The following is a 23,034-nucleotide window of genomic DNA, read 5'->3' as shown; positions in this document are numbered from 1 at the left end:
AGCAACATTATAATACCAGATAGAACCAGTGGTGTCGCCGGTATCTGATCTACTTATCCCAGGTAAACGTTTAGTTAGGGCATGCCCTGCAATCACTGCCATAAAAACCTATGCGCCTGTTATAACATAGAAGTAAAGCTATAAATAGCTCGCACATTTAGCATTTATCTTCATATGAGTTCGATGAACGCTTAGAATGATGGTTACTTTCATGACTTTTTACACAAAATGTTCTGGGCGGTCGTGCTTACTTAGTCATTGAATTGACGTTGCTGTTTTGCGTTTTCCAGACGAGATCTCGCGGCTTAGTTGTACTGGTAGCTTATTCGCTAAAATGAACGGATAGTTAGGTGTGAGTCTGCTTTCGCATAAATAGCGAATGCTTGGCAAATACATTTTAATGGTGGTATGTATTTTTCAAAATCTCGTTTTAAATCGTCATGTGTGACGGTGCTATGTGCAGAAGGCATGTAGATGAAATCGCATGCACCGACGTGTTAACTGGAGGAATAAGAAAAAGTGGGATTTAGCTTAAGCCCAGAATGATTTGTCAAAGCTATTATGCAACGTAGCGAACGTTCGAGCGTCTTATCTCTTATGCCTATATCTTTGAAAAGTTTTGAAAACTTTGAGAAGTTTTGAAAGATGAGGTTGCTGTTTTGAGAACGTAAAGTAACATCTATTTTTGACATGTATGTTAAACATATTATGCTTATGTGCACTTACGTAGCGGTTACTTTTCGCCATATTTGACATTACCTGTAAAGGCGTAGTAGGTGTCAGATGGGGGTGCAACGGGCCAAATCAATAGAGTCCTTAACTTCTGTATCTAGACTTTTGTTATAATTGTTGATCCAGTAACACGTAGCCGCAGACATGCTGAGACGCTTCTGTCCTTGCAGGTAATGAAATGTTATGTGATAAAATCGAATAGCAAAAGATCGGCCACATTAGCCCATAAAGACACTTGGTAGGGCTTCGGCACTGGGTAAGGCTTAAAGTCATGCGCGATTTGAAAATTTTTTTCAATAATAAGCACCCTCACAAGAATAAGGTAAAATTTTAGAACATGGACTATATGCAGGACAGGTACTACTTTATAGACAGAGGGCGTTTAGAGAACCAGGGCAGGGTATGGACGCGGCACGGCTTTTGTGATTATCTCTGTGATGTCTTTTACATGGGCTTGAGAACTTTCCTAGATAACTCCTAAGGCCGCCGTCAAAACCCGTGTAGTAACCCCAATTAACCCCATAATTTCTTCTAAGGTTACCGGAACCTACTCCAAGGCGTAAGCCCCCCGTATCGTTGAAGACCGCTTTCTTCATAACTTTTCGTATCACCGGCGTTTTCAAGTAAGATAGCGTAAAGCGCTCCGCTTAGGGTAGCAAACGATCGCATAACTGCCCAATAAGAGAAGACCAAGTTCTCTTTGCATCTTCATGGACTGCAGCTGAATGTGAAACTTGTTTTAGCACAGGTGACCCTTTTATGGTACTTCTTAACGTATCTTTGGTGTTATCACGCATGAACGCAGATAGCATCACTATGCTATTAACTTCATTGTATAAAACTATGCAAGGGATACAGCAGGCAAAATTCATGCATGTCATTTCTTTTAATCTGCTTTGGCTGATATTTATTAGGTGACGCATCAAACAAAAACAGTACTATGTATAATAAAAATGGGATCATTTCGGAAAATATTTCAATGTTATTTAAGAGCTATGTAAGTCTATATGAAAATGTTACTTTGTAACCCAAAAGTAGAAATGAAAAATTTCGAGTGAATCATATTGCACATGGACGTTTTTTATGATATTATTATTAAATATGACATATTAAAGCATGTAATAGACAGGTTTTACTCTTAAATGTCGATACGTGTTCGTGCTTCACGAGCCAGACGGTCGCCCCTTCACTTAATCTTACTTGATATATCCTTTTTGAAGCTTTAGTTTTATTTCGGCTTTAGTAGCAGCATTTTAGGTAGAGAACAAGCTTTAGGTTTCACATATTTTGACCCCAGAGGTGGAAATATGATTGAACAGAGTATCTAAGAGCGCAATTTTGATTTGCCTTTATCTGGCCAATATTATCTCCTTTATGGATATAAGCATTTTCCAAAACACCAATTTTTTCCAATACGCATGATTACCTGATGTGCAATTTTTATCCACATAAATATGCACACCAGGTAAAAAAATCCACATAAATATGCAAACGAGAAACAAATGTTTGTCTTTACATGTATTAAGTTACATATGCAATATGTTTAACTAAATAATACCTAATAATAGCACCTAAATTAGGACGAACATTGGTGGGCAGTTGGTCATAACAAGCATGCGTTCGTTTACCATTCTCGGTACCATGAAAATGCTTGTTCTGTTTAGAACAACACAATAAACTGTCATGCTGGAAAACATGCGACGCTTATTTTAACAGCACTTAGCTATTATCCAACTCCTTCGAGCTGGACGACCTTTTAGCCATTTCTTAGCCAATTTTCATGTGGCTTTTGAGAAATCCGAGTAGAATTTTTATGAATTAAGCGAGAAGATCCTTGACAAGTATTAGAGGGTTCAAAAGCTCATCAAAATGTGGTTTACGACACTAATATTTTTGGTGGAGAAATTTACGGCAGTTTTATAGAGAACAATATCTAATACCAATCGAGTTGTTGAGATAAGCTCTAACGGTTAGTATTTTTAAGATTTTTTGCGCCTTTTTGAACCTTCTGGAAATGTTGGCCGTTTTAAGCATTTGCGTTTGACCTATTGTCAGCATAGGACTTTTATATCGTGTGTTTGAGCGACAACTTTTCAATATGATTTGGCCTTCAGTTGCTGTTAAAAAATTCTTTGCGGATTAAAAAGGAATATTTTGAAAATGACTAGTGAGTGGTTTAGAGTGGTTCAGAGTTGAAGCTGTAATTGCGATGAACGTTTGTTGCACTGAACAACCATAACCGTTAGGAATATAGCACTTCAGCACGTTTAAGTGTATCTGTTCTTACTAAGATACACCTTTAGAAAGAAAAAAATATCAGATGCTATGTACCTAGAAGTCCCAATTTAGGTGGCGCCCCCTGTATATCTTCCGATCGGTAGGACGTGGCACAATAATAACTTTCAAATGGTGCTTGAAGATGTTCGGCTGCCAACACCGCGACGAGATTTTGGAACAAATGGCTTTTCTTTCTTCTAAGAAAATGAACGATTTGATCATGTATTCCGCCGCTTTCAGTAGATTGCGAAAAAAATATAAGAAAATATTGAGTATTTCTAACAATGCTTAGCAACGCTGGAAGGCGCAAATTCTGAAGATTTCATAAATGTAACCAGCAAGAACGCATATATTGAATACTTAATTAAATACGTATGAAGTCAACGAAGATGTTACGTGTAATACCATTATGGTAAAAGCACATAACTGATTTGTACTGAAAATAGGGATATGTCAGTCTCTTGTGTCTGACAACACTTTTAGAAGTTACTTACTAACAAGACGGAAGATATCCTTTAGATAAAGAGCCGCATGTGTTATTTTGCAGTGAAGGAAAGTAGAATTAAATATTCCCCGCCGAGCCAAGTTAGCAAGCGTCGGAGCTGGGTTTCTTTAAAAGCCTGTATGTGTGACCGAGGTCTTGACAGGGCGACCTGGGGCTTTGTTCGGAAGACTTCGCACTATAGGTCTACCATGTAACTATGATTACTATCATAAGGCACTAAACGCAATTTTTAACAGTGACTAATGTAGGTCTAATAAAAACTTGCGCCAAAATAAATCGATACTTGAATTTTCCCTCTCTAGTTTTTTATTCGTGTTGATAAAACGACAATCCATTTTTGGTCGCCTAGTATAGCTACATTCAGATAAGTCAAAATAACATAGCAATGGAGCAACGTAATTGTAAATATGGACCAGATGCATTCTATATAAATCAGAAAATACATTTTTATTATTTAGTATATTGTTTTTAATTGTTGGGCTACTTACTCTTCGATTTCTTAAATTGGTCATGGATGAATAATTTCAAAGGTACATCTGGGCGACCCATATAGCTAAATAGAGGAAGCAATTTTAAAATGCAGATATACTTAACTGAAATAACTGAGAAGCACTATATTACCTCTATCCACCAGTGCACAATAAACGTTCACATTATAAAATACGACGAAATCTCTTTAAAAGTCTATATTTAATTTTAGCCAACTGCAGCTCATCAGTATTGCGTGTATTGATTGGTACGTGCTTGACGCTGCAGAGTTCAATTGTTCGTTGTCAGTGTAAACTATTTACATAACACGATGAATTGCGCCTTCGTCAATCCAAGAGCATTGTCAGATATGTAAAGTAGCCATGTTAGCAAGCAAAGGCGCAGTTTTAGGTAAAACGTTTTGTTAAGACTCAATGCATCATGTGAAATAGGTCAACTTAATGTGTAGATCATTCCTATAACTGTTTTGACGATTGTAATATTATTTATGCTCTAACGCTCCTTAATAGAAAATGCCACCATAGAAAGGACGTGTCCAGAGGAATCTAAGCAAAATTAAAAATATGAAAGATTGTTGTAGGGCAAAACTCAAGAATTATTATTCGCGCAGTCGATAATAATGCCCGTGATGTAAATGATGTTTGATGAAGACCGATTTTCAATACCGTTTTCTGCGTGAGAAAGAACGTAATGAAGTTACTGTAGACTTTAACGTATGTATACTGGTTAGCTTCATGATGACCAATTTTCGGGCAGGTCGAACTTAGACAAAGAAGGTTGCTCCGGGCTTTTATTACGGCTAGGAAATATTAAGCGTTGCATGGCTGCACTGACTTATGAGGAGTGCGTTCTTTCACGACTAGACCTAATCTTGTTTTGAGAACGAAGAAGCTTCCATTCGAACTTCAGAATGTAGAAAGCTCCTGATTAAGTTTTACGCAACTCAAATGTTGGCTATAGTCCTGTCTCAAAACGTTACATACAACTGCTATTAAGAAAAGATTTAGATAGTTAACCATTTTTTTCCTATCAGTACAAGAAGAAAGAGATTCGAAGGTATGACACCCTTGGAACTGCAAACTCTACTGATGCTGCAATGTAGGGGCCAATCATCAACAGATGAAACGTTGTAACCTAATAATATTAACTTGATCAATACCATTAACTATACAACGTTTCCTTTATTAACAAAGTACGTTCACCCTGTATGCCTATGCCAAACTGTGGTGTCGAATCAAGAACAAGCGTTTCTAAACAGAAAGTGCTTTTTTTTTATTTACAAACTTGTACACATGTAGCTTTGGATTATTTTGGCTTGGTTATTCATTAACGAATTCAGGTCCCAACATAAACAACTTCTCATTGCGATTTGTAGGAAGCGCAGATAATTGTACATCAATATGTAGATCTACTTCGGATAGACTTTCGTTTTTGATGGCACTCGTTTTTTCTTATTTGGTCTTGCTTCACTCTTCAGCATCTCAATCTAATATCCGTAGCCTCCATACCCACCGGCGAGGCCCCCTTCGTAGCCCCCTCCAAGATCTCCATGGTGCGATTTCACGTAGACAGGTTGCGGTACAACAACAGGTTTTTTGACATGCACCTCCTTGTACACAGGCACCTTCACAGGGACCTCAACGGGCTGAGGCACGGGGATCTCTTTGTGGACGGGCACAGGTACATGAACAGGGACCTTTACAGGCACCGGAACAGGTTTGTGAACTGGAATAGGAACATGTTTATAAACGGGATATGGACTGTCTTTGTAAACGGGCACGGGAACCGGTACAGGCACTGGCTTGGGTACAGGATAAGGCTTAGGCACTGGGTAAGGCTTGGGAACATGCACAATCTGGGGGATCTTCTTAATCACGGGCACCTTCACTGGAACAGGATATGGCTTAGGCACGTGTACAGCGTGAGGTACAGGCACTACCTTATGAACAGGATAAGGTTTCGGCACGGGAACTGGGTAGGGCTGAGGCACAGCCTTGGTGATCACTTTAGTGATGTCTTTTACATAGCCGTGGCCTCCTCCGTAACCTCCAAGGTCTCCTCCATAGCTAAGGCCTCCGCCATAACCGAGGCCTCCTCCGAGGCCCAAGCCGCCTCCGTAGCCTCCAACATGACCTCCAGCGTATCCTCCGAGGTCGCCGGCGCTCACCAGAGCGAGAAAGCTTGCTATCACCACGACAAAAACACGCATCATGCAGAATGTAAATATTGTTTCTATTTCGCCTTCTAGCCCACTACTCAACTAACGACACGACAATGTCTGTTGTGTATGACACGGTCATTTATATCCAACCCGTGCCAAAAAGCTCAAACGACCAGAAGAATTTTTCGTCTGTCTCCAGCACACCGTCAGGCTGACCTTCTTTTTACCCCCCGAACTAACGCACCCCATCGCAAGTAAATCCTCCCTCCTTAACGTTCATCGAATTGACACGATTAAGCATCCGAAGAAGAAAATACCGCCAAAAATTCGCTAATCGTATTTCAGTCTTAGTCTGTAACATGGCAATGGCCACAAGGGACCGTCGGCCAGTTGTCCGCAATTCAACCAACAGCTTCTATTATCTCATCTACGTGTGGTGTTGTGTGTAGCTTGCCCCTAAACTTGACATCGGCTATTACAAGCCGAACGAATGGCTGACGGGGCTACGAAAGCAGTTAGCCCCTCATCACACTGCTGGCGCGCAGACTGTCGTCTAGTATAATATAGATCCGAACAGAAGCAAGTTGGTAACTGAACGAAAGTTTTGATAACAAATGAATAATAACAGCGGCTACCACAGTCGCCGCCACAATAATAGACAGGAGCTGTTTTTTTTTTTCCATAATAACTACCAATAGTACTCTCAGATAAGCGTGATAATATGTTACACGCCTTGACAGAATACACCGCTCATGAAAGGGTTTACCTCAGACTGGGGGTTTGTGTGTGTGACTGGATTTTATAGTGAATATTTGTGGCTGAGTAACGTATACCAACTGTATATTGCTCTTGAAAATTAGATGGTAAAATTGGTTTGCTTATCTGACGTGGACATACCACTTATTAGCTCGTATGTCGTCTTTTAACTATTCCAAATGGGAAGGCCATATAAGGCTGCTATTTAAAATTGTATACGTCCTAATTTAGTTGTTACGTTAGCCGCGCTGCTCGATTATTTTAAATGTGACATAAATGTGGGCGATAATTAGTTGGTCCGCGAAAACCAAATTTCAATAGGGTTCAGCGGTGTAACCGGTTAGTGACCTTTATTCAGTTATCGCTACTCTCGTTTCATTAACCCAGTGAAATGTTTGACGCTCCATGAGGTAATGGATCAGATATGCTGTGCTCAAAACCTGGGTAGATTGGCTCTTCTGCCAGATGGCAAGCGGTAAATTGTTAGCTATCGTTTATTAATTCCCACGGCCTGAATAGTTTAGAAATATGACGCCATAGGTTCACTGATCAAAGGCTTTCGTACGATGGGGAATACTCGATGCGACTACAGTTTCGCCTGTTCGAAAAACAACAAAGACTATATGTGATGGGAAGTTTACGGATAGATTGGGGGAGGCACTTTGCAGGTGGTAAATGTAAACACTGTACATAAGTAGATGGTAATTTTCAAAAGCATAAACTAAAGAATTCTATATATAACGCAGTAGTTTGCTAACTAACTCCGAGCATTGCCATGTCGAAATAGTTCGTTTCTACGATTATCTACGATTGAAGTCAATCTTAATTTCTCTTCGACAACGTTACGCGTTTCCCTCAAAGAATAATAATAACTTGGTGTTATTAAGCAAATGTTTGCATTGATGTTCCTGTGTGCTTTAGATATGCACATGACTATTGGCCCTAGGAACAGGTTGAGAATATCGCGCTGATTTCTATTTTTCTGCTTGCCTACAGGGCGTTACGAGCTTCTATCTCGGTTATGTTATCATGGTCGTTTTTCTGCTAATAATTCCGAGAGCATATTTTGATCTATTCCGAAGAGTAGTCTTAGCGAAACAAGCTAGTTCCACTATACGTGACGTAAGTGTTCCGGAACTCCAAAAGGTCAGACCGTTTTGAGTTCGCACAAATAATGTCTGTACTTTGCAACGGATAACGCGAACAGAACATAATTTAATTCATTGCTACGTTTGGCTCGAGAGTCATACTAAAGGGTGACATGGCTCAAACTTGCAGTCATTTTTTAGTCTTATAAACCGAAAATGCTCACCCAGTACCTATGTTATTATCATACGTGTATTAGTTCATCATACTTTCAAATTATCCATGCACTTCCATACTCGCTCATCGTCTGCAACAGGTCGACAAGCTATCGCTACTTTATACCACTATCGGTAAAACTGTATAGCCCTCGATCAGCAGCAGTGCAATGGAATTAATTTCTCAATTAGCTATCCTACATCCAACAGCTAATCCTAGTGTAGGCTAGAGTACCCCTACGGGGCATTCGCGTGGCGCATTTATCTCGACTCCTTAACGTTTATCTTTTTTCTGCAGTAACTCACCCGGGCGTCTCATGTCGTCCAAGAAAACAAAAGGTAAGAACGAGTAGCGTGCTTATTAATAATTTCCACATTGAACATAGCCGCTTGGCTTTCCAACGGTTTCAGCGAAGGTCTGGGGCTCTAGAGTATCCGATGCCCGTTGCGCGCCTACGCAGTCGGTGAACGACGAGTACATCATGTGGAGCAGCAAGCTACAGACATCACTGCACGACTGCCCCTCGTTTCCTCTGCCTCATTCGGGCTCCCTCTCCGCAGCCCAGCCTCAGTCGGTTGAAATAATGACTGGGCTGGTCTTTTAATAACTGTGTAGCGCCACCCGCAGAGTTACACTAGCGTGTACTTTACCATAGCGACTCGGCCTTTGCTCATCCATTTATAATTTAGTCCAATCTTTTCGACTAGCTAAGTTTTGCGGGCCTCTAACTTCTTGCATCTAAACGTATCGATATTTCGCATATCGTATATGCTAGGATAAGCTAGGTGACGAGAAGACTTGATCCCTAAAAGTTAGTGACATTATATTTGAATTGCTTTTCCTGTCCTTTTTTCAATAAATATAACTTAATTACCTAAAACGTCGTTATATCGACATTGGAAATAATTAATTGCAACTTTATTTAAAGCTAGAAAATTTCACAGATTGCTATCGTTGTGGCCGATATGTCATGTCGTTTCATTGTCTAACTTCAACGTGATCACACCGAGAGAGACAAGTTGTACCTAGAATTTCCTAGTTTTTCTTTAAACTATATCAGATAGTAATTCATTGACGCCGAATATATCATATTTACGCTAAGTATCAGCATTACAGTTGACGTATGTGCTGCCCTAGTCACTCAGCACACCATCCTCACTAATTGTTAAGGTAGGCTGTTGAATTGTGTTACAAATATTGACCTTCGAAAAAAGGAAAAGAACACAAAATGCAGCACACACACGTTAGGCATTTCTAGCCGATAGTTTTTATAGTGTTCCAAGTAATCTTTCTGTGTAGACTTACATCAGCCTGTAGATGTAGATGGAACATCCGTTAATGGCTAACTAGACCTGTTTTCTGTTTGCGTTGGACCATAAGGATTTTACATCATTTAGATAGATTTTGCGGAGATTTATACGGGCTTCACTACCAGCCAATAACTCGGAGATTAACAGTTCCATCAAGTGTTCTTTCTCTATAAATTCTACAAGCTACCGTACCGTAGGCAAAAGCTAAAGGGGCTACAATAAGAAACATATCACGCTGTTTGACAAAAGTTCCTGATCAACGCCAAGCAATACTTGTCGGAGTCTGTTAACCGCGCCTGCCGCTACACTAAAAGCAGACCTATGCTATTGCCTGGTGTTAAATAAGTGCACCTAACGCGAAATCTACGGTAGAGAGTCGTAGCGAACGGTGTCGAGCAATCTCGCAGATCGCTGCTCCCTACTCAAAGGGAGCCGAGCTACTCGAAGAGGCCGAAGAATTGATAGGGCAACTGTGGGGTTGCGCGGGACAATCTAAAACCCGAGGTGGCCAAAAGGGCTAACGAGTCGAAAGGAGAGCGGCGGAATTGCTGAGCTGGCAGCTTCTGCGATGGGCGCTGCCGAAGCAGAAAGCAGAGTCCACGAATTGAAGCGACAGGCAAAGACAAAAAGATGTCTTAAAGTTTCTTAAATTTTTCGGCCATTTAATCTTTTTCACCGTAATCCCTCGACAACATGCCGACTGATCGGCGTCTATTAAAATCCATTATATGTCTGCTCAGAGCACGGCTAACCGTCAAAGATGGGGTCTGATTTGTTTTGAAATTCAGCTGGCGTGGTACTCGTTCATGTTCACATCGATGACAAAGTACAATAAACGAGTGATACTCCTGTTAAATAGTGTATCTTAATCATTTAAGGGAATCGTGTGGTCGCTTATAACTCATCTCTGTATAACCACTAAAGGCGGGGTATGAACGCAAACTGCATAAGAAATGTGTTAAGAAACATGTTAGGAAATGTAACATCACGGTTTCCGACAATTATTTTATGTGCTACGATGTCATATATTTTTGTCTTTGACTTCGCAGAACGAGTACGAGATATCACTATAAATAAAAACAAATCAAACTCGCAGAATATAAACAGAAGAATGAATGTTTATTTACAGTCTCAAGGAGTATTGCACGCGCCGTATTATATGGTCCTAAAAGGCTTCAGTCGCGTTTAACTATGCTCAGATAGACATGAAAGCTCTTGGGATATTTCGTACTTCTATAAAGGAGTCGTCCCTGCTTAAGTTTAGAACTATCTTTGAAGATTATATAGATAGCTACTGCAGTAATAATAATGTTTACCTACGCATTTCATATGATGTCATACTGACATCAACTTTACTGGGACACTGTCAGATATGCCTGTGGCTCTCATATGGTTATATACTTGTTCAAGATTTAGCATTCATCTTAGAAATGCCCACTTTCTACTAAGCGTTTAACCTTAGCTGAAAACTTCCGTCCTGTGGAGAAGTCTAGAAAGTTGGGCATGCTAACATTTAAGAATCCCTGCGGGGGATCTAAGACGACCCAACGAGCGTTGCATCATTTGACCGACCTCAAAGCTTTGCGTTAACAAGATACGAGATTAACGATCACTGCTATGTCTTATGACGGAAGTCGCTCGTCTGCATATAAGTATATTTGTGTCTTCTTCAGTTTATAGCTGTCTTCGTATTCTGATGTATCCTTGGACCACGGAAATTCCGGGGTAAAGTTTCTAACATTATTTTCATTACGAAACATGAATAACATTAATCTCATATTTTGAAATACCGCTTTTTTATAACAATGCGAAACTTTGGGGCACTTTTTACGTGTTGGGGATGAACTCGTATTTTTGCAATCTAAGAGCATTCATCTGATTAGGGCCGGTCGGGCTTTTAGCATATGAATTGTTGTAAGACATGGAAAACCAGGGTGTATATTTACGAATTTAATTTTGAAACTACAGCGTCGGCAACAGCTTGCCTTAAAAACGTGTTTGGTGAAGTTTCTACGACTAGAAACGCCGTGAGCCGTTGGATCCAAAAAATTTCAGAAGGAAAATTTTGGATGGCGGGACGTTAGCTAAAAGTAAATGCACAGTTACAAAACCCCAGTGTATCTGCCTAGAGGTGTTGTTCACTAAAACTTCGTGAGTCTTGGATCATCGATTACGGCTACGGTGTAGTATCTACTACTGAATGAGATGATGACAAAATTCCGCTTTAAACAACCAAGATTGGAAACTACTACGATTGCATGGCAAAAGTCGACCGTACACCGGAAGAATCATTGCAACAAAGTAACAACAACTGTAGAACTAATTCCAGAGATATGTATCATTTGAAGGTTTCGACCACTTCTTAACAGAACAATTATTCAAATTTCAATATGATGCCAACCCCCCAAGACTCTCGTACCATATGTTTATGTTCTATACCGGTTTCTATGATAACGCAATAAAAGAGTTACCACCCAGATGTCAGAGAGCCCTAAATAAGAATATAATACATTCTTCTATTCTAAAACAAAAGAATGAAGCCAAAGGATACTCTACCACGTTTTTTATTGAACGACCTTATGTATAATGTTTACGATTACTGGCCTTATAACTGTGCCATCCAGATTGACAGATAGGTGGACATCATTGTCATACAAACAAGTCATCCGGTAGACGGCTTGCATAACCGGAAACGTGCCCGACTATTGGTTCAAAAAATGCACAATCTAGTTTTGAAACGTATCGGTCTCAATTTAAAAATGGTAAATCTGATTATGATACTGCTTCTTTTATACGACCCTGATCCGAATTCTCATGCTAATATTTCTAAGACCAAATCCTGTCTACATACAGTGAGAGCGGATAATATATAGGTGGCTCAGATATCAAACGGCTGAAGTGTTTGCCCGGTATGTTCTAGATGCTTTGCGTATTTTCCAAAGACTCAATTCTCTAAGAAACTTTAACTACTCCGACAGCTGACATGAATGGTTTTACCTTACAATGTATTCATTTTGTATTCACCCTATTTGTATGCAAAGTTGGGCAAATTTCGCCGTAGTGGTTCTGCGATAGCCACATGTGTTAGAACGGATTATGCCCTTTTGTATGAAAAACTTTATGCTTGCTCGTCCTAGCTGTCCTTTAGCCAGCTTCTTAAACGCCCCCTGCTCTTCGTTAAGAGCATCAAGAGAATACAAGTTGAATGAAGAATATGGGCTTGGCTCTGTTTGTATCGAAAGCTGCATCCTCTTCTATGTTTGTTTCATCCTTTCTCAAAACGTTTAGTTGCGAACATTTTCGAAACACGTTGCCGGATTATCGGGAAAATTTATTTAGCTATTTTGAAATTTCAGAAAAACTTACCAACGCTCTCCCGGACGAAACCTCCCGCCGTATGCAAGACTATGTAATTAACTAGAGCTGAATGCTCTTGAATTCACTCTTACTTCGGATCAGCTGTAACAAATCACAGGCGTTGGTATCAAACGATTATCACACTAAGCTTCTTTAATATGGTTTGAGCAACATATCAATACGTGAAAACTATAGGTTAGCTAATTTTTTATGTTCAAATTTAATACTCTATCAAGTACACTTGATAAACTCACAATAGGTGTAACACAAGATCGATAAAACAAGCTGTTTCGGAAGGGGCTATTTGTAAACTAGCTTCGGACCGAGTTCGGTACGGTCGGACAACGTAGTCAAACGACACGCTCAAGAAGAGTGTTCGACCCAGACTCAAGCAGAAAGCAAAGTTCCCTAGTGGAGCCAAAGTGGCCAATGGCACTGTATCTCTCCGAAACTCTTATGCTCCCGATAGACGTCCTAGCCTATGTACTCCCATTAGGCTCAATAAGAGCCAGACGCTAAGACAGGTAAGGAAAGCACGTAGGTTCGTAGCTTCCCTCTACCGTTACGTCGTGGCGGTCTGCGTACTGAAAACCTTGCGTGCAGTGCACGCTCTTTGTAGCACACAGGGTTTAGGTCCAGGAGGCCGAAACCGTACAACACCCGTCGTGCATCCCTTGCCAGCCGGTTCGGCCTGATTGTCAAAAAAGCGCTATAACGGGGTAATATAAGCGAAGAGAATGACTGGTTTTAACGGTAGTAAGGCCTGAAACAACCTTGCAGTTCTTTAGTTAGACTCTTTGCAATCCTTTGATAAGTACTAACCATCGTTGGAAAACCGACAACGACGAGTGTAGTTAAAATTAAAATTGGACTCATCACATTATTTGTACCAAGCGATTCTGCAATTCAACGTTTTACGCATCCGCATGTCTCCGTCGCACTTTTTGGTCCACTCGTTGTTATTCTGCTTTAAAACTGAACCAAATCAGAGACGCTGTAGCATAAGAAAGCTCGATAAAGCTAGATTTCCAAACTAAAGAGTAATCCGCTAGGATATAAGGTAATTGATCCTATCACCTCCAGAAGAAATCCGGCGTGCCATTTACAGCAAGCTACACGTACAATATTTGTTGTATGTTCCGATCGTACCAGTGCGTTAGTATTACGCATCAGCGTAATTACGCGACAAACAATCAACTTAAAGCGTTTTATAAAGCAACCATTTATCACGGCTCTTTTGAGGAAACGGTTTACGCACAAAATCCGAGTGTCCAATGCCCTTTGTAAAAATGGTAATATGTAAAGCTTCTGCTCAGAAAAGAAAGATAGTCAAATTGAATTTTCCAAAAAGTGACCATTTCCGTCTACTAACAGATTGGCTCTAAAATGAAAAAACAATGTAAACCGTTCCAGAAAAGGTGCTACGAGCAACTTTGCGAAACTAACCAGAGAGACATCACCTTTCGCCGTTACGATTTAAAACATCGCGGCACCTTTACAATCGTATCGCCGAGAGAATACTAGTCTCAATAAACTAAAAATTTCGCTGTTTATAAATACGTTTCTTAGGCAGCGTGATAAGCTGAGTACCGCAGTAGGCATCATTGTCTCTGTCGTGACATTTATATCCTGTGTTAATCATCAATGTTGATCTGTCCATTTAATTATTACCATTACTAAATCCTGATTTTTAGCAAAAATGGATACATGTATTTTACATAGGGGGTTTGTAGCGCGCGATGAATTCTGCGACGGCGTTTTTCATTTAGCAGCTCGCCAAATCCGCTGTACTAGAAGCTTCGATTGCCTGATGTGCTGTTTTCAGCTCTGCTTCATCTTGTTCCCCATCTGCTTACAGACGATCTATTAGCGTTACCTCTTCTGAGATCTTTTTTTTCAATGTTAGCTACGCTTCGTTGCTGTATCCCGTTGAAACTTCGCTCTTAACCTATAGGTCTTATCAAACTAGAGGTAAGTTGGGAGAGGATGCTGCACTCGCCGGCAACTGCTAGGTTGGCTAGTAAGCCGAGACTCAACAAGTGCTTCAAAGGTTGACCATGGGGAACTACCTGGTACAGCTTGAAATCAGCATAGGCGATATGTGCCGAATGTTTCTGTTTTTACCAACACTTGCTTGCGGTGTTCGTTACTGGAGCCTCTATTGTGGTATCTACTCAAACTAGTGTTTTAGGGCGCTTACTAATACTCTTCTAGTAAGTGCGCGTCTCCTCATTCAAAATGAGCCGGGTGAATGACGGCTGTTGTTGTGGGTGCACAATAACCCCCAACTCCTATACACCACTGCCTCTTTCTGGAAACCTAGCGATGAGAGAATTGTCAGACGGAGTAGATGTGTACAAGTCATTTATCTTAGAGCTTCGAGCTGACCGTGTTTATCAATGTGCTAGATATTTGTTCTACAGTAATTTCTTCCAAGTTACTATATTGAATCGACTAATCGGGATCTCGACGTACATATAGAATAAAGGACCGAATATCGGGTACAGAAGCCGACGCGCTTTTATATCATTTTCAAACATAATATGTATTGTTCTCAAATACGTGCCGTTATTGATGCACGTACGCACGCACACACACACACATGTACAATAATGATGCAGATAAATTAGTCGTAGATGCGCGTTGGGACGCACGGCTAGTTCCTCATATTATGGTACACTCAGCAATGAAACGCATTGCGTGTACCTCTCTGTGTATGCCGATATTCTGCTTCGCCGACCTTAGTTTTTATAGGAAACGCCGTGGACGTTTGCTTAGCACTATTTAGTTAAGTGTCGCTAAGCTGTTCGATTCAACCGATCGAAATAGTAACGCTTGAACCGAATTTGATGCCACTGTAGCCAAGGATCGGCACAATTTCGAAGGCGCGAAGCTATTCAAACCGATTCAAGCGACAAGGCTAATAAAGATGCCGTTCCAAAACTATGAAACTGAATTCTATTCCATAGCTAATTTATATTTTAGTCTGGCACAGGCTGTTTTAGAGTAACCTTGTAAAATCCTACCGGACATTCTAGCTATCCAAATGTGTTCATCACCTGCTCTAAGTCGAACAAACCCTAATGAAAATGCTTGCTTCTTTCATATTCGGTAGACGAATCTATCATATTAATCTAATGTCAAATATTGTCATAATATTGCAAGTGATTCTACACAGAATGTGTGTCTGGACAGAATTGTGCCTTGCTAACTACAGATGTATCAGATTATTATTTGTCAAATTTAAAGCAGAAATTTTCGGGAAGTATTTGTTTCGGAGCCTCTTTCTCAACCTATCGTGTTTGTGTGATACGAGACGAGACGACTATTGTTATGCGCATAACAGCAACCCGTAGTGAAATCAGGTCAAACGATCTACTAATGGTCTTGAATTTCTATTGTGTCCCCGTTGCAGAAACATAGAACTACGGAAGCGTAATTTTTCTCGTGTTAAAATGTCGTGTACTTAGAAACAATAGTAGTAAAACAATAAAATTGAATAGGACTAGCGCATTTCACTGGGGAAATTTGTTAAGTTCTCAAAAACTTAGTTCAGTTTTAAGCGATCAAATTGGGCCAAAATGACCATGCGGCCACAGCTTTTCGGCTCAACTGCGCTCGAAAGAATAGTTATTTAGTATTTACGTTACTTAGCCGTTCAAATATCGTAATCACATCTATGTGATACGCAGCTAATACCTTAAAAAATTTAAAAGAACAAGCGTTTTATTGGCAAATGGTTTGCTCGATATCAACCAATCAGCTTTAGAGTCGTCTTCAAACTCCTGTTTATTTCAACAGCAAATAATTAAAAGGTAAAAATCCTACGCTTCATCATAATTATCGGTACATTGAGCTGGATCGAAATTAACAACGTTTGAAGATCACTTACGCGTTTTCTGAATGAGAAGACAGGAACACTCCGTCTGATGGTGCGCTTGTTTTGATCCATCTGTTCCCTTTTGAAGATTTTAAGCTAATCGAATAGATTTTTCATCATCGCACTCGATACCACTATTGTATGGTTTCCTTTACAGAAGAACGCCGGTGTTATGAGAAGCTTATTTAAGAGTGAACGCGCGGCCGAGTAGCTGCGATAAAGCAGACTAGCGTTTATAATCAAATCGATATGTTTTAGTTGTCTGTCTAAAACACTTCATGCAACTTTATCGATTGGAGAACCTCATGAAAAGTTTATCGAAATGGAAGAAGCGATATTTGCTCTCGGCCGCTGGTTCTCTGCGCGAAACAAAATGTGTCCATGTCCGGTTTCGAACCTAAATCACCTCACGTAGCCTAATGTTTTATGTGCGAAAATTTGTTCAGATCTTAATTCTTCGTGAAAACGTTGCCATGAGTTAATATCCACGAATGAATTGCTTAGGTCATAAGCTGCACTGTTATACGGCGAGGCCGCATGTACGCAAGTTAAAGGACCGATAAATTCAATGTTCAAGACGTCCCGTTTGGCGGTGTATATATTATATAGTATTTGTAGAGTATCTGCAAAACGTTTAAGTGGTCGTCTATCAACTGAAAGATCAAATGAAACTAAACTTGGGAATTATAATTATTACAATGATAGTGGTAATACTAACAAATATGCCGGACCCCCACTATGGTTTTATGCTATATTTGTGAGCGTCGGAACTTACTCTGTATGCGTGTCACTTAAGCTTGTTATGTTGTAAGCGTTCGAGCTGATCGCAGGGAATTACAGGATCTTCCTCTTGTTGGCAAAAGGAACATGCAGTACGCGTGTTTCAGCAGTAGACAACAATTAACAGTTTGAAACAGAATTTAGCTATCTTTTCGTTAAATAAACCTTTTTTTCAACTACAAAATCGTGTTCTGTGGTGGTAACTACACTACATTGTACTACATCGTATATTCAATGTACCACACAACATTGTCAGATTTCCAACAAAAGCTGGATAGAAGTGTCATACAATTGACTAAATGAGTTAGTCAAATATATTTATCTTCTTAAAATAAAGATACTTAGAGTAAGTAGTAGTACCGTTGCTATTGACTAAAAAGTTCGTCGTTGAGAGATCGAAACGTAGTCGGTTGGACCTCGTCCATTCTTGTTAAGAATATAGGGTGAGGTAGCTTTGTCTCATTCCGGCCGTAGTTCAGCTATGCCAAGGCTCTAGTACCTGTATGTTATTACCTATTGGTTCGGTTGCCACGTTTCTTCAGGAAGTGGCAGGGGTTTCAGTAAAAATCAAAGGAAACATCTTGGTTTACTTTTCGGCCCACAGACATCCAGAAGGTCCAAGAGACTACCGACTCCTTCGCAAACAAACGAGACTAGCCTATCCTACCCGAAAGGCGATTGCGACCCTTTTCTTCTAAACAATGGGTGCCGTTGGACGCTATTGCACTTCACGCTGTAAACTTCGAGTTACTACGCGAACCGATGATCTTCACAATTCATCAAAATATCATATATAATCTAGAATGAGGCATAGTCTTTTGAAACACGTATCTTGCTACCTTGCGTACCAATAATATATTGAGTCCTAGGTATTTTTGTCACTATTTTTCTATGGGGACAAGTTGTATTTTTACAAGTACTCGTTCGGTGAAGAGATTTGGGCACGGACAAAGCGGTCGGCCAAAATGAAGCGGTGGAGCGTCGGACAAAGTGGGGGGCAGTCGTGTTGCCGCCGAAGTTATCTTTTTTTGACTGCTTAAGGTCTAGGCAATGGATCAGGGTTTTGGAGACAACAGCAGCTGTCTGCGGACAGTCACATACGTTTCTGTTCGGGACTACTTGTGAAATTTTACCAGGTTCAGTTCAGTACTAATTCAGATCTGCTGTGAGCAACAAAACGGCGTAGGATAAGTTCAAACCTCGTATGTCTGAGCGGTTTCCACGGCGTATATGCATGGGTCTGAAGAGGTGACGAGAACTTGTCCAGTTTATTGAAGAGAAGTGGATTCTGCTGGAAGGTGTTGAGTTGCCATGAAGGACGTCAAGGCACGCGACTATAGAACGCACGAAGATATAACTGAGGCTCTAATAATAGATTCAGCTTCCACGGTAATAGAGTTTCATGCCAGTCAAGGATGCCAGCGCTAAAAAAAGCCAGACCCGATGTATTCGCGTGGCAAAGCACTCATATTGACTTGAAAACATCTGATGGTACCATAAAGTTAAGAGGCTTTGAGGTGGCTGATATCCGGAGACCTCTAAACTCCGAAGAATGCAGTGTCTAAACGAGGCCATCGTTAGACTTGATGAAAGGCAGGTGTTTGTAGGTCCGTACTTTTCGGCGGGCTCCTGCGCTGAGACAAGGGATACACCGCACCGCTACGGACCACCCCCAACTGTAGCCGAAATTATGATCTTCCACACTGGAAAAACAAATAGGCATCCGGAGATTCGAAAAACTGTACAGCAGGTACTAAACGCTTTTATGTCAGCCCCGGCGTCCACCATAAGGTTTGGAAGTGATGCTTCGGAGTGAAGGTAGCCGAAGTTGAATGCCTAGGAGTTAAACAAGCGTAATTGGTGTTTGTCCTCATTTAAGTAAAGACAATTGGTTGCAAAATTCTGAAAGGTGCTTACGCGCGTGCATAAGTCTTAAATAGGGTAGTGTCAGCAGGGAGAGATTTCCTTGGAACGATATGAAAATGCTTTAAATGATCGGGGAGCCTTCGAAAAACGGCAAACTTCGATCAGTTCTCGTAGATTTGGGGCAATTTTCTAGAGCTAGTTCTTGATTCAGAGACCTTTTTGGTTTTTGACGGGAGTCGCCTCAAGGAATGATCGGACAAAATGGCACGCCTAGCTACGGATCGAGAATGGCGGTGGAGCGAAGTCGTTCGGCTTGAGTCTAGCAAAAGATGACCATCTTTGCTTGCATCTGGAACTCTGAGCAGTCGCGGCGGCTGCTACGGGCATCGGTAACGGGGCCAATTACAGGTAAACTGCCCGCGCGCACGAGTGTCGGACATTAGATCTCCTCAAAGGGTCCTCGCTGCTTTGCGATTCATCGCAGCCGCCATGTTTACTTCGGTTTCGAATTGGAGACGAATAGACCGGTGCGAAGATATCTCGGCCGTGCTTTTCCGAATACACCGACGCATCGCCCTTGATTTTGGTTGCATTTCGATGATTAACAGCAACGCTAGCTGTCGCCGGAGAAGTAAACTTCAACGTCGGAGGGGACCAGGTAGAGGTATCCGTCTGAAGCAGTGGTTCATAAAAAAACAGTATTGCTCTAGCTGGAAAAACCAGGTGGTGTATAATCTGTGTTGGATCATTCTTATCCCGTATTGGTTGAAGGCCAGATAATCAAGACTGTCGGGTTATCAAGGTCTCAGGCTCTGGTAGATGGAGCCTTGTATGCATCTCTTACGAGAACTTTGGCGACCCCGTGTAGCATGCTGACTACTGTTTAGTTACGAACCTCGGAGTCTCTTGCTTGTTAAGTCGGAGGTCTCAGATACGTCAGATTCATCGGTAATAGCCTGAGGCAACTGTAAGTATGCTACTACGTGAGTAGTTCGGGCATTTGTTCGAGAGGCCAGGCACCTCATCAGTCATGTCATACCCCCTGGTAACCACCTTCCCTTTTACGGCAAGCTGTGTTGCCTTAACGGGTACAGCCGATGAAAGGTGACATCATCGAACCTTCGACCAATTTGTGAATTTCTCCTGTTGTTTTGGTGCGATCCAATTGTGGTGGGATTACAGTAGGCTCAATGCGATCAGAAAGGCGTCCTTTCGACAATGCTTTCAACGTGCTGGAAGAACCCAAGTGTTTCTTAATGGTTGTTCCAGATCCCCATCGCACCCGGTGACAAGTAGAGCACCGCATTTTGTACACCAGGCGATTCAACTTAATCAAGTGCTTTTTGGATGTTCCGGCGACGTTTTAGTGGCTGACGAATCGGCTAATGGCCAAGAAGGTATGGCCCTGGTCTGCAGAGATAACGTTATCGTTTTCTCTCGGAAGTTCGAGGAGTATCCGAAGTTCCTCGCAGTGTGATCGTCAATGCCACCGGTTTACATGTGGCATTGACGATGCACCTAGGTGCTCGTTCATAGTTTGCTCGCTGGAAGTATTTCCTGATCTAATGGTTGTGGCGATAGGGTCACCTACCAATGTTCGTCGGTTATGGAGCTTTTTCAGGTCGGAGTCCCAACTACTGCTGGTTCGCGTAGCGCGTGGGAGCTCCTCTCGGTTGAAGAAGCAGTATTCATCGGAGAGGGAGTATTTGGCTGTTGTCTGGGCGAAAATACTTGTACGGACAACGGTTGATAGTGGCTACTGACAATAGCGTGTTGAAGTACTTGGAAAAGAAAAAGGGACCTGAGCACGAGGCTGACTCAGTAGACTCTTAATGCGGCACCATATCGGTACGGTTAACCGTAATGCGGACGCGTGGTCATGGTTAGACGTGGCAATACTCTCGACAGAGCCGATGGCTAACGGTGCTAACTTCGGATTACTTGTAGCACACCAACTGGCAAGCCCACGTTGGGCCCTGGTAGTAATTATGCTCCAGAGGAATGGTCGGGTTAGCTTGCTATTGAGGGATAAAAACCGGCTGTAGGAAGCTACGCTATATTCTGGGCTGCGAGGATTTCACCCGATCCTCTCCCGATCGGTCCACTCGGCGATGCGCGCTTTCTCCCACTAAGACCATCCGGGGCGAACAAAAGCAGCCCACCGGTTGACGTCTCATTACTTCCCGGAAAGGGGCGTCTAATATTTGGAAGCACGTCTAAAAATGTGATATTTATCACGAGAAAGAAGTGAGCTACAAGCGCTGTCTGGCTTAGATGCCTGTAGAACCGCTGACGCGCGCTTTCCCAAAGATAAACTTAAAGTTACGGAGCCGCTGCGCTTGCCTAAGAGAGCGCCGGTCCGTGCTAGTGAGTAAACTATTGCACTTGCTTTATTCACCGTGACAGTCCGGATCGTAACAGAGGTTCTCTCCATATTTTAGAGCCGGTACGGACCGATGGAAGTGATCGTAGTGGATAGTGTTAGGTGCTTCTGGCGCCGGTGTATACCCTCTACCTTTCGTGTCGTGCCACGAGCACCGTAGCCCGCTGGCAAGGGAACGGATTGGTTATGATTCCATTAAACCGCACCGGAATTGCTAGGCCTTGCCCCAGAGGTTGCTTTCGCAGTAAAAGTTATTGTCTGCAAAGTCTTAGGCGCGATGCCATTCGAATTACACCACAAGTTCAAGTCGTGCTGGCTGTCAGATAAGTCGCCGGAGTCGCGGTTAGCGTAAGAGCGGAATCGTTCGACATCGAAAATAGAAACAGATACCCAGGCGCCGCTTTGCCAATAAAGTCGAACTCCGAGAGAACGATTTCTCTGTGCCGGATGCTTCAGCACGGTAAATGTCTGTCCCACACCAACGCCCCCACATGTTGCGGAAGCTTCTGCCCATGTTCAGGACAGAATGGAATGTTGAATCGACTCGCACCTATCCCTTGCGCGGGTTACGGGAACGGCGCGTCGCGCCGCTGCTAGCCCACAAGATGACTGGGAACGGGCGCGAAATAAAAACATCTTGCCGAGAAATGTGAAATTGAAACATACATTTTGTAGCTATAATGGCTGTTTCCGGTTCCTGCTGACCATAAGCATAATGCCTTCGGTCGTCAGGTGCATTCATTATTATGTTATCACAATATACATAGCGATGGAAACATTTAGGATTACTGGTACGGTAATCCTAAGACGAAGCCGCGCTATTCACGTATGTGTCTTAACATATGACCTAGATAATCTCGCGCTGACAATGTCCTTCAAGCACTCGGTGATTCCCGGTTACATTCGTCGAATTTTCCGAAATGGGGTCATATTGATTAGCCCCAAGGCGTCGAGCCTTCGTCGCAACTAAATGCTGAACGACCGTTTTTACTGTACGAAATTTGCTATAGTGTGCAAAAAAAGGACTTCCTTCCCACTGTTCGAAGATCGCATTCACTGGTGCACAGCCGTCGAATTAGCCGGAAAGGGTAGTTTGGGTAACGGCTTCTTTTACAAAAAAAAACACTAACACAGATATTACCCTTGCAGCCATCCACTTTGTCCATCGTCGATTAGAATAACCTTACGGCCTATTGTAGCGACGACACATTAGTACCGGCAGAATACGTATATATA

General features: G+C 41.8%; 1 protein-coding gene across 1 annotated transcript; it reads right to left on the bottom strand.

Moving 5' to 3' along the window:
* Positions 1–5,250: 5,250 nt before the first annotated feature.
* On the bottom strand, positions 5,251–6,293 carry LOC111268548 (uncharacterized). Its single transcript, XM_022847607.2, has one exon. It carries the CDS (start codon positions 6,213–6,215, stop codon positions 5,490–5,492), a length of 726 nt encoding a protein of 241 aa, XP_022703342.1. The 5' UTR covers positions 6,216–6,293; the 3' UTR covers positions 5,251–5,489.
* Between the last annotated feature and the right edge of the window lie 16,741 nt (positions 6,294–23,034).

This window comes from Varroa jacobsoni, unplaced genomic scaffold, assembly GCF_002532875.2.
Source record: "Varroa jacobsoni isolate VJ856 unplaced genomic scaffold, vjacob_1.0 scaffold_1298, whole genome shotgun sequence".
In the NCBI taxonomy this organism is placed as follows: domain Eukaryota; kingdom Metazoa; phylum Arthropoda; class Arachnida; order Mesostigmata; family Varroidae; genus Varroa; species Varroa jacobsoni.
Note: the sequence above shows the minus strand (reverse complement) of the source record. Positions and strands in the feature narration are given on the sequence as shown.